Source organism: Lachancea lanzarotensis, scaffold LALA0S08, assembly GCF_000938715.1.
Source record: "Lachancea lanzarotensis genome assembly LALA0, scaffold LALA0S08, whole genome shotgun sequence".
NCBI classification, from domain to species: domain Eukaryota; kingdom Fungi; phylum Ascomycota; class Saccharomycetes; order Saccharomycetales; family Saccharomycetaceae; genus Lachancea; species Lachancea lanzarotensis.
This window is the reverse complement of record NW_019212886.1, coordinates 504410-516621: the sequence shown is the minus strand read 5'-3', so window position 1 is coordinate 516621 and position 12212 is coordinate 504410. Positions and strand designations below refer to the sequence as shown.

Here is a 12212-nt window from a genome sequence, read left to right as displayed (position 1 = left end):
TAAAGATTCATAGAAAGCTCAGATACAATTCATAATTCAAACTGAATATCGTATTCATAGACATAATTTCGTGAAAAGAGGACTTTGTGACGTTACTCTCGTCCTATTGCTTACCTTAGGGGCACATAATTCAATGCGCCAGCAGCGAAAACAGTCAAGAAAGAGAAGAACATAATTTTTCCAACTGGCCAGATCTTTGAACCATCTCTTTTGAAACCCGGCTTATTTTCGATTGAAGCACGCGCTAGGCTGAGTTTTTTGGTCGAGAAAGGTGGATACCTGACGCCGTTAACGAACTCAATCCAGTAAGGCTGCTTGACTACCGTTCTTTCGTGGGTGAAGGCGGCGAAACTCCAAATGCCGTGATAGTTACCTTGACCAGATTCACGAATACCTCCGAATGGAGCGTCGACAGCCACAACATGAAGAAGAGTATCATTGATCATGCAACCACCGGATTTCACGATGGTCATGATTCTGTCAACTTCTTGTTTTTTCTGAGAGAAGATGTACATCGCCAAAGGATTGCGATGTTCTTTCAAGACCATTCTGATAGCATCGTCAAGATCGCGGTATGGGATCACGGGCAAAACTGGCGCGAAATTTTCGTTCTCCATCAGAGAATCGTCCCAATCGACACCTAGGACGACAGTGGGCACAATGCGTCTGTCGGGGAGTTGTTCTTTAGCATCTGAAGGCTGTAACTTTTCACCGCGGGTGCTATTTAGCTTTTCGATGACGCCCTTGTAAGCCGAGTCGTGGATCATGGAGGTGTTGATTGTCTTGGAGTTCACAGTTGGCCAGAACTCGTCGAGGACTTCCTTGGTCAGCTCCCGGACCTTTGCAACCTGAGATTCGTGTACCAGTAAGTAATCAGACGCGATACATGTTTGTCCGCTGTTGCTGAAGGCACCGAAGAAGACTCTTTTCAACGCCGTTTTCAAGTTTCCTGGGGCACAGTTTTCAGTTATGAACACAGGGGACTTGCCTCCAAGCTCCAAAGTGACCGGGATAAGGTTTTTGGCAGCGGCTTCGGCTACAATGCGGCCTACTTTGGTGGAGCCCGTGTAGAAAATCTTGTCAAAATGTGGGTTGTTAATAAGCTTACCGGTTTCTTCCACAGAGCCGTGAACGACTTGGACCCACGAAGGGTCTACCGATTTCTTCAAAATCTTTTCCATGACCTGAGCTGTCGCGGGCGTTTGTTCGCTGGGCTTCAACACTACAGAGTTTCCGCTTCCGATTGCAGCAGCAACTGGATCCAATGCCAACAAAACAGGATAGTTGAAGGGAGCGATGACCAACACGGAACCCAACGAGATCCGTTCGACTTGGACAGAGCTCAATTTGAACAAATTGGTGGACTCGGAGATCTTTTCGGGCTCGATGTAGCGGGGCAAGTTGTCGATGAGATGCAGAAGGTGGTTGTACAGCGGGATCAACTCGATGACAAAAGTTTCGTACCTGCTGCGGTTGAAGTCGCTTTCCAGCGCCTCAACGATCTCCTCTTCATGGTCCTTGATACCGTAGTACAGGTTTTGCAATTGTCTAAGTCTCAATTTCAAATCCTCCTTCCTTGGGTTCTTGGTTCGATACAAATGCCATTGTCTTTCGTCGTAAGCCTTTCTGCTTTTGACGACGATGTCGTCGATATCTCCCACCGGAGTGAATTTCAAGCTTGAAGAGGCCATTTTATAGCGGTTGGGTGATATGGTGGTGTTCTAAAGGCCTTGAATGCGGTAGGTTTAGTTGATAGAAAGGTACCAGTCCTCTGTTAGCAATCTTTCTTATACTCTTTCTTTCTTTATTCCTTTAAAGGTAAGTGTACTAACGTAACCCGGGTTTAATGGCTTAGAAATGTTTCGCTTCCGTTCCGATGTGTTCTAAACTGCGAACCACTGACTTCAAAAGCGATTTACACCGGTAAACAACCATAGTTGCTCACACTTGTTAAAACACATTTCTTGTTTCCTTAAACTTGTTCGAGCCTTCGAAAGAGAGCATCTAATGCGCGTCGTCAAAAGTTTATGTATATCGTTTCGTACGAAACATAGGTTCATATATATAAAATCAGGACCCTTATCGGAACAATTAAATTTCAGCGGCGGCAAGAGCGACCGCATTCTCGGCGAAAATAGGAACCAAGAACACCGTGTTGCGATAATTTAATGTATCTATGTGATTCTTGTGGTCGGAAATCCTACTATGGGGAAAATGAGCTGAAAAAACGCGTTCTTTCGAGCTCAATTACGCGAAAAGTGGTAACATATCGGTGTGTGGGCGAAGCAGGGGGAGCGTACGTTTACCATGAATAGGAAGCTTTACAAGCTAATTAGTGAACTGAGAAGAATTTTTCATGGCAATAGGGGCCTTTTTCATGGTCTTTGAAACACTTTCAAGGGGGTTTATTTGCGTTTATTGACAGATCATCGCAGATCATCATAGAGTCAGAAGCAAATAAGAGGTGACCTCTACACACGAATATAAACGTTTCTGGTCAGAAATTTGGTGTCCGGTAATGACTTCATCCAGTTGATTTCATCCCAGAACAAAACAATTGATGTTTCCAAAGCCAAATCGACATCGAATTCGTGAAATTAACTTACAATGACACCACAGTGTGTCAAACCCCCCCATTTTGAGGTCCACCCGTGAATTCAAGTTCATGAACTTGTTAGTCCCTGAACAAGCGATCTAAAATGTTTGAAAGACTCAGAGGTCACGTGCTTTCTTTTTCCTCTCTATCTCGGGTTTATGCGACTTCTCAACACAGTCCAACACTACTCGGGCAGCTCCGAACCCTGAAGGATTTCCAGATTACAGCCAGCAGTGCCAAACAAATTCCCTCCTTGACCTATCGTTACGAAGGAAGCATAAAAAGCGCTGGTTGACAAAAGACTATACCTTCCAATCAAACTTGCATCTAACGTCTGCGTCGATCAAACGAAATTAAGGTCACTCCCTTCAGGCTTTAGACACTCAACATCACGAAAAGTCTTTTTGAACAAGTTGTTAACTAGAACCGCAGATTACGTTAATCGCTTCAGACTTTTCAACACACTGGACCAGTTGAAAGCTTGTACGACACTACATCTCAACTTTCAAACTAATGGCTACATCAGCAATGGAATACTTCTCAGCAGATCAAGAGACACAGTTTTCGTCGGCCGTTACGGCACAGCACAAAGCTGTGGATGTTGTAGGCCGCAAACTAGGTGGTATCGTTTTGGGCTGCTCAGACGAATGGTTCGCAGATGCGAAAAACCTTATCGAACCCAAAGCACCCATCAGAGATGCTACAAGATTCGTGCACGCTGGTGCGTGGTATGATGGATGGGAAACCCGTCGTCACAATACAGCCGAGTACGATTGGGTCATCCTCAAAATGGGCGTTGCTGCAGCCCATATCGTTGGCTGCGAAGTCGATACTGCGTTTTTTAACGGGAACCATGCACCTGCCATATCTGTGGAAGCTCTTTACGCAGAAGATCAAGGTACGAATGCTCTCGAAATAGCGGAAAATAGCCCTGATTGGGAAGAAGTCATCCCCAAGAAGGAGTGCGGTCCATCTCAGCGACACTTTATGCTCCGCGAACATGCCACTACTAAGAAGTACACACATATCAAGCTGAAAATGTACCCAGACGGTGGAATCGCCAGGTTCAGACTGTACGGGCGTGTCGTTCCACCTGCTCGCGTTTTATCTGGCTCCACTGAGGGCACTCCAGTAGATCTCGCCTCCGCATGCAATGGAGGTGTTGCTTTGCAGGTCTCAGACCAACATTTCGGATCCGCTGACAATCTGCTGCTGCCTGGTCGTGGCCACGATATGTCCGATGGATGGGAAACCACGCGCTCGCGTTCTCCAGGCCATGTGGACTGGGTTATAGTACAACTTGGAAAGCGCACTTCCAAGATTACTGGCATTATTATCGATACTGCACATTTCCGTGGCAATTTCCCACAATACATCACTGTGCATGGTTTAGATAATCCCAATTCAGACCAGGCACCTGCGCACGACGATCCACGCTGGTACACATTAGTCGACAAATCCAAAACTGGGCCCGATTTCGAGCACCAGTTCGAATTGGACAGTGTGGCTCCAACTACTCATGTAAAGCTCACCATCATTCCTGATGGTGGAGTCAAGAGAATAAGAGTGCTTGGCTACTGAACAAAAGCATTTTCTCATCAAAACACTCGCTAGCTGTATAACTTAATAAATATTCCCAAGGCCAGATTTCTCGATGCCCAAGGTTCAAACTTCAAAGAACTCAAACTTACGCACTCAGGGTTGAATGGCCGAGTTTTACCAGCTTATTCACCAGCGTGCAGGTATTGCAACAGCTTTAATCGCATTAGAAAAAGCTTCCACCATAGATGCCAATGAGTTCATCGCACAGTTAGAAATCTTACGCTCAAGAAATCCATTTTACCTCAAGAAACTGTTAAAAGCGCTCTGTGACCGAAGTGCTTTGTTGGATGGTGAGTCTGACTCGGGCCTAAGGATTGTAAACAAGAGTGTCGAGCTCAATGAATGGGTATTTGAGCAATACGTGGAATTATTACCAGTTCCTGCACCGGATCCAGCGCATTTTAAAGATATCATTCGATACACTTTGGGCTCAGGCGTTGCAATTGAAGTAGAAGAGCAACCGTTGTTGCTAAGTGGTTCGGGTACTACTGGGTTTCGAACATGGGAAGCTGCATTGTATCTTGGCGAGTTACTAGCCCAAAATGCATCCGTTTTGGGAGATCTGGGTTTGGTTTCTAAAGTTCTGGAACTGGGAGCTGGGACTGCTCTTGTGAGCATGGCATGGGCTAAAGTACATGGCTCACATACTAGTGAGCTTTACATCACGGATGGAGACTCACAATTGATCGAGCACAGCGCATATCATAATTTCAAGCTCAATGGACTAGGCGGGTGCAACAATTATAAATTCCAACGATTGTGGTGGGGGGAAGACGCCGTTCCTGACGTAGATATGGTGATTGCTGCTGATGTTACGTATGATAAAACGGTTGTACCGAGTCTGGTCGCGACGCTAGCGTGCGCGCTACTCAACGGTGCTAGATTTGCACTTATTGCGGCAACGGTGCGCAATGAAAGTACTTTGGCGGAATTCGAGAAACAATGTACAGAAAGGAGCCTGCAGATGGAAATTTTGAGTGTGAGGGAAACACAACTGGCTCCAATTCGAATCTACAGACTAAGCTTACTAGGCAAGACATCATCTTCTGGTTGAGTGAAGACCTCGGATCACGTGATCGCGATTCTCATCCCGATGGGCAAATACTCTCAATATTCGAGCTGATCCGCTTACATCCTGCAGAAAATGACCTTTAGGAGCATCGTTCACCGTCATTTTCGAATCAAATTTGACTGGGACTTTTGTTCAACGAAGCATTATAGACTGTTCTGCGCCAATTTCCTCTAATTCGCATAACTCGATCCAAAAATCCTCCAGCACTTTCGGCATTCCTGAGCTAAATCTTGAACAGCTAGAACCGGACAACCATCTCAGAGAACCGCTCGTCGCGATTAAGATCTTCTGTCCGCATTATGTCATCGTTCACGAAACTACCACACTGCCAACTCGAAACCTACACGCATACAGGAACATCTTGATTCCAAAGGACGCCCAAGTTTTCTTCCATATTTTTTATTTTCTGGGCGTATGTTTCAGTTAAAGTATAAGAGTCCTTTCCTAATGCCCATGATGTGACTATCATTATCTAAAACCTCAAAGATCCAAACCATAGATCGGTCGTTGAATGGCAGCGACGAATATAGGACGTTCTCCACCCACTCTATGGTCCGATTTCCGGTGTATAACAGACCCAGCTGTCTACCATTCCAACACTTTACTTCCTTTGCGACTACGAGTACCTGTCATGTACTCGTAATTCATTTGCCAAGATGATCGCCAGGGATTACGTAATCTTACGATTACCCAATTGAGCACTCCATGGTTAAAAATGTATGTACCATTCAACGACGCCTAGGCTGAGCTCACACCACTCATAATGAATAAGGCCATACGCACGGCTAACCATATCCATAAACGAATAACACCACTAACGATTCGTCTCGTAAACCGAACGATCAGTAAACCGATATATAGCCAAGATCGTAGCCGCAACAATGAATCTCAACTTTAATTAGGCCAACTCCTATTTATATTGTACTCATATTTCGAACTGATTCGTTTAATGTCTGTAGTATATCTTCTGCCAAGTGTTATAACATACCTGATAAAGAGATAATACTTGTGTCATTTGAACACCTTTGACTCCTAAAGCTCTTATCATTCGTAACAACTTTCCGATGGCGTTGCATAACTACATTTACTTGAAGCACAAGTCGCACGACCCGGAATGTCACACTCTCATAGCTCGGGACCACGACACCAGACCAATTCCTCAACGTACGCTGACGTTAGAGGTCGAAAATGGGAGCGACAGCTCGAATTTGGTAGAGAAGAACAAGAAGAAAGACGGTTGTTGCGGCAATTGCCAGGGGAATTGCGGCGGTGAAGGAAAAGCCAAAAAACTTGCAGAAATTTCGTGGTAGGGCTAATGGACAGACGATATTGTGCTGGCACGGCAAGTGTTGCTGGGTTTCACGTCGCTGTCAGACAAAAAGGAAACTCTCTGGAAGGGCACATTTTGAAGCCAGCGGAAAAACATCACTTTGGAAGATATTTTAAAAAGATAATGGGGGTTTCCAGAGTGGATACGTGTACAATCCTATCGCGGCAATCGCAAGGCTGTGGAACGGCCTTCGGATTATGGACGACGCAGTGGCACTTTACATAGCTAAGATGATAGATATGATATTTTTTCTGGAAGAACTGATGTTTAGGATCTAGCTTGTGTGTTGTACGAATTGCCTGGGTTGTATACAACTTGCCTGAGAATTGTTCACGGTTGTCTACAGTTGCTTCGCGGCTCAAGCAGGAGAAGAAATGACACATTCGTACAAGGTAACGTATTTTCAAATGCTCCAAACGGCACAGTTTGCTGCGGTCAAGTTAACAAGTCATCCGATTATTCTGATCCCATTCTTTTCAACACTGTGAAAGTGTCGTTGAAGTCTCAGGTTCTACAATTTTACGTGTTAAGAAAGCCTACTTTTTTTCCATTATTCTAGTTTGTAGCCATCCTCTGACACCCGAGTATCATTTTTTCGGTCCTCACGGGTTCTTATAGAAGGGCATCTTTCATCTTTCCACACGCTTATCACGAATCAAGCGCAAGTGCTATAAAAATAGGGCGCTTCTTCAAACAAAGAAATTAGAACAATTCCTCGGCGTTATCAGAAAGATACCCCTGCTCGGCTGTCGTACTGTCTAATGCGGTGGATTACTTTTGGACAAAGTTAATGTTTTGAGAAAAAGATGTAAATACATCTAAAAAAGTGAACTCATCTCATCCAGTTCGTCCTTTATATACTCATTTTTCCAATTCCCATATACTGAAATTTTTTCCGTCCACGCCTAAAGTAAAAATCGCTATTAGGGCATGGAAAACAAATTAAATGCTATAAAGGTCAATAATCAAAGGGACTGGGTGAATGAGATGGTTGCTGTCGAGTAGCGCGACTGTTTTGGGTGGCATTAGCCACATCTAAAGACACTAGTTTTATGAATTTGTGACTTTTACAGCTTTGTCACGTGATCCCACTTGCTAGCTTGTTTGAATATTTACGCGGCGATCATAGGCTCTTCCGTACGTATCGCTACACTTTATCAGCCAGCTGGTAATCCTGTTTGATCGGTTTCATGGAAGACTTTTTCTCAGGGAGGTGGTAGAAAAGCTCCTAGTCTTGGTACTTGGTAATATCAATTTAATCGAATATTGGCACCGCCTGCGGCTGCATAGGTATCATCTCACTTATTTGGATCGTTCTATAATAAAATGTCGCGAATAGAGGGTCACCAAGAGTTCAAAGAAATTTGACACATTTCAATGAGGCTTGCTAGTGGCAGAGTGGAAATTTATCGTGTCAGTGAACATATAAAGCGAAAACTGGGTCACTCCTGCCAATATATCGTTTCCTTACAGCCCCATGCGCGGGCCAAGTCTCTTGCTTTACAAGATACAGATGTAAGTCGTGACCACCACAAGTTACATGATTTTTGATTTCGTGGATGATTTCGTTGATGCCGAAAAAGCACTGATATAAGCATCGCTTGAAAAGTTACATTGACAGCGCCAGGAATTCTAAACCGAGTCAAATGGTCTGTTAACCTCTAAGGCTTCATTACAATGTCCCTGTCACTTGTTCACCAGAAATCGACACGAAATGATAAAGTGATATAGTTATACTTTTCTAATTTTTTCCTCAAAAGAATCACTTGTCAAGGCTTCATGTCCACGGTTCAAAAGCCAAAAATGCCTATTGATGCTTCTTCTCTCTTACACACACATCTACGTTTATGGTCATCACGTTAGAGCGCCTTTCTCTTTCATATTCAACACTTTTTTATTCAAAGCACGTGATCGAATATTTAGGTATCTCTTAAGTTCCCAATATATTATATTAGGTCTCTAATTACCAAAAGACTTACTCAACTTGATGGAACGTCAAATTTCCTTGTTTTAATCGCCATGTCGAATGCTCAAAGCTCGCAGCAGGCTGCGCAGTCCAGTGAATTTGGTGAGTCAGACCCTTCGCTTCGTGGAAATGGGATGCCAATCAGCTTTCCATTGAACACACAGATGGCCAGCGGTAACTCTCAATATCTGACAACAGAGAATGGGATGTCATTTTCGACGAATGGGTCAACAGCCAGCTTAACGGGTGAACAAGTGAACTCGATGTTGCCAATCCCCAAAAAGTCGCGGGCTATTAGAACCGACAGACCGCGTCCGTTTTTGTGTTCTATTTGCACTCGTGGGTTTGCCCGTCAGGAACATTTGAAGCGTCATCAACGTGCTCACACTAACGAAAAACCATTTCTTTGCGCCTTCTGCGGACGATGCTTCGCCCGTCGTGATTTGGTGCTGCGGCACCAGCAAAAATTGCATCCATCACTCACAGAGGCCAGAGCTAGTGAGCCAAGTATACCAGCCAGCGGGATTCCTGGGGGCTCATCACGAGATTTCAAACAACATCTCAATGAGGAGCACATCATCACCATCACTGGAAATAAACAGACTATGCTTCCAATGCCTCAAATACAGCGTAAACCTACGAGCGTGGGTAACAGCAGTAGTAGCAGCACCAGTAACACCAATTTAAGCGGGGTGATAACCGCTTCTTCGCTTCCAACATCGGAGTCATCTCACTCGGGTCCATCGTACATACAGGCTGAGACCGCATCGGATGACCGAAATTTGAAACGTATGCGTCACGCTTCTTTCTCCGCAGCAAGCGCTATCACTTATGCACAAACCAAAGATGCGCCCAGGATCATCGAAAATGAAATACCAGACATTCCACATCAGGTTGGTTTCTCAACACCACAACTTTCCGCACAAGAACTGGTGGAAAAAGCAATGGAAAGTGGTGTTGATTTTGATATGCTGCCGTTTCCACCCCTACTTAATCTACCCGAGGCTGTATTCACTAATGGTAGTGCTGATCAAACAGCACTGCGACATACATCATCGGTACCTCCCAGTGACGTCAGTGGCTCACTTTTCTCGCAAAAGCAGAGACTGGGAAATGACACGCTAGATCGGCACGTAAACTCAACGCCCGATGTCAAATCTGCGTTTGCTACAGCCGCACCTCTGCTTTCGGACTTTCTGCAGATGGGTTCGTCGTTAGGAGGATCGGGAGGGTATACCAGTTTCTTCCCACCAGACTCCAATCTCGATTATTTTACTTACGATGGCGCATCTGATCAGCCGCAAGCAGTGGAACATTTAAAGACTGAAAGACATCAACTAAGCTCTTCGACAGAGCAATCTCAAGAGAATCAGATCAATGTTCAAGAACCATGGCTCTCGGAATTCATCAATACACATTTTGACGGGGACTTCAAAGTAGACACACAGGATTTCAATCAAATTGGCTTCTCGTATACGAATTCAGACGTCACCACGAGCAATTCCACACCCATGGTAAACCTATCCTCGCCCGTGACAAGAATCGACGATAAATCGGTTCTAAGCTTCAGTCCCATTTTGAACGAGTCTTACGGAGAAGTAAGACAGAATAACCTACCTACACCATCCGAGGCAACTGCAAAGGCGCCCTCAAAATACCATAGGAAGTCAGATATTCCCTTGTTATTCAAGTCTCGCCAAATCGACTTGTTTAAGAAAGTCATGGAGAACCAGAATGGTTACGGTACACCTGTTCAGGATGATCAAGAATTGACCCGAAAGACCTTTACTAAGGGTACAAGACTTCGATTTTTTACCGAAGATCTAAGAGCCTATATTTTGAAGTCAAACAATCTGTCCTCTGATCAATTCCCTACACTAGAAGAGCTCAACACTTACATCAACTTGTATCAAGATGAGTTTCACCAATTTTTTGGGTTTATTCACCTGCCTTCCATTCGACCTTCAACGGATAGCTATTTTTTCTTGCTGTCTATAGCCATGATTGGGGCTCTCTACGGTTTTCATTCATCTCACGCAGTGCTTCTTTACAATATTTGTCGCTTTCGCATCCGCGAATACTTGGAAAATACGGCAGGGCATCACGACAAAGTACCCCTTTGGTTGGTTCAAAGCTCAGTTCTTCTCATCTTCATCGGAATCTTCAATAACGATGTGTCCTTTACCTTGATCATCAATACACAAATAAAATCGCTGATAGAGTTGGTGAAGATAACGCAACTGAACTTGCCCCTGGAATACTTTTGCAAGCCGCCGATTAAAAGCGACCATATTCTGGATTATCAGAATGACCCCCTATTATTGGAACAAAAGAGGCAGGAATACAATACCCCCGAACAAATTGAACGTAATTATCACTATTTCGTACACGCCCAATCCAGAATTCGAACATGTCACACCATTCTTTCAATTTCCAATCTGTTCAATTCGCTGGTAGGTTTGGATTGCTGTTTTCACTCAATTGATTTGAAGTGCGGTATTCCGTGTTACCGGGAAGATCTCTATTTCTGTGAGAGTCCGAGTGAATGGGCATCTCTTCTGCGCAACTATCATATATCGCTGGATTCAAAATTTTCTTTGATAGAGCTTTCCAACGGTGGTGAAAGCTATAAAAACTGTCTAATCTACCTCACCAATGGTTACCAATTCTTTTACGAGAACAAAAAGGTTTCTTTCAAGACTCTTCTATCACTTTTGATTTCAATTCACGAGAAGATTTTCATTGAGAGATACAACTTGAGGCATGAAATCGATGAGCAGATCATAGATGTCAAATGGCGTATGAACTCCAGGCCCATTATCGAATCCCTACTCAAAAACTGGGAGTCTCTGTATCTGAAAAATGGAGGTGTTGTTATAGCAAATGACGGCAACATTCCCTTCATCAACTCCAATCCTTCCCTGCGTCTCATTATACCACTTCTCAATTTTGCGAAGATACGCAAGTGTTTGCGGATTTCTCATATCATGAAGAATATCTGGTTCAAGAACTGGACCGGAATGAACGAAAACCTGGAGAAATTCAGTGACTGGGAGGTTCTACGTGAGGCTACCGACCATGCCCTTACCATTGTTAAGTTCTGGGTGGATACCGTCTTCATCATCAAAAATGCCGAAAAGACATCGCTGCGAACCCCCATCTTCTCCATCACATGCATATTCACCTCAATTTTAATCATCGCTGAGTATTTGAAAAGAATAGAGGTCTGGGCGTCAAACTACCGGCATCCCGCCACGACAGACCTGCTTAAAGCTGTTGATAGAACGCTGTGGCTGAAATCGGAGCAGATTCTGAAAAAAGTAGAGGAACACCTGCTGCCAAAGGGTTACAACAAACAATCGTATGCTGAGTTTTTGAGGCTACAGGCTAACGGTGCCTTGGATGTTAAGGTTCTGAACGACAACTTGGCACGCAAAGCGATGAGTCCAAATACCCCACTAAACGAAACCGTGGAATTGTTATTGAGGGCCAAACTTTCGTCCAGGTCCCTCTATCTAGGTGTGAGGATTCTCGGAGATGCTCCAATTTGGCCTATCGCCCTACTCTTTGCCCATGCTTTACAGTCCAGGGCCATCTTCAACTTGGCCAACAGCTCGAGTCCTTACCGTTGATTATGTAATCCGAA

At 44.4% G+C, this 12212-nt stretch overlaps 5 protein-coding genes across 5 annotated transcripts; 4 read left to right on the top strand and 1 right to left on the bottom strand.

Moving 5' to 3' along the window:
• Positions 1-110: 110 nt before the first annotated feature.
• HFD1 (LALA0S08e05732g1_1) lies at positions 111-1691 on the bottom strand (the record flags this gene model as incomplete). Its single annotated transcript, XM_022771183.1, has 1 exon — positions 111-1691. One exon carries the CDS (start codon positions 1689-1691, stop codon positions 111-113), a length of 1581 nt encoding a protein of 526 aa, XP_022629788.1.
• Positions 1692-3124: 1433 nt separating this feature from the next.
• On the top strand, positions 3125-4177 carry DAL2 (LALA0S08e05710g1_1; the record flags this gene model as incomplete). Its single annotated transcript, XM_022771182.1, has 1 exon — positions 3125-4177. The coding sequence occupies one exon, from the start codon at positions 3125-3127 to the stop codon at positions 4175-4177; it is 1053 nt and encodes a 350-aa protein (XP_022629787.1).
• A 124-nt stretch (positions 4178-4301) lies between these two features.
• EFM3 (LALA0S08e05688g1_1) lies at positions 4302-5252 on the top strand (the record flags this gene model as incomplete). Its single annotated transcript, XM_022771181.1, has 1 exon — positions 4302-5252. The coding sequence occupies one exon, from the start codon at positions 4302-4304 to the stop codon at positions 5250-5252; it is 951 nt and encodes a 316-aa protein (XP_022629786.1).
• A 1082-nt stretch (positions 5253-6334) lies between these two features.
• LALA0_S08e05666g (LALA0S08e05666g1_1) lies at positions 6335-6580 on the top strand (the record flags this gene model as incomplete). Its single annotated transcript, XM_022771180.1, has 1 exon — positions 6335-6580. The coding sequence occupies one exon, from the start codon at positions 6335-6337 to the stop codon at positions 6578-6580; it is 246 nt and encodes an 81-aa protein (XP_022629785.1).
• Positions 6581-8619: 2039 nt separating this feature from the next.
• On the top strand, positions 8620-12198 carry TDA9 (LALA0S08e05644g1_1; the record flags this gene model as incomplete). The annotated part of the gene is made up of 1 exon (XM_022771179.1): positions 8620-12198. One exon carries the CDS (start codon positions 8620-8622, stop codon positions 12196-12198), a length of 3579 nt encoding a protein of 1192 aa, XP_022629784.1.
• Positions 12199-12212: the final 14 nt, after the last annotated feature.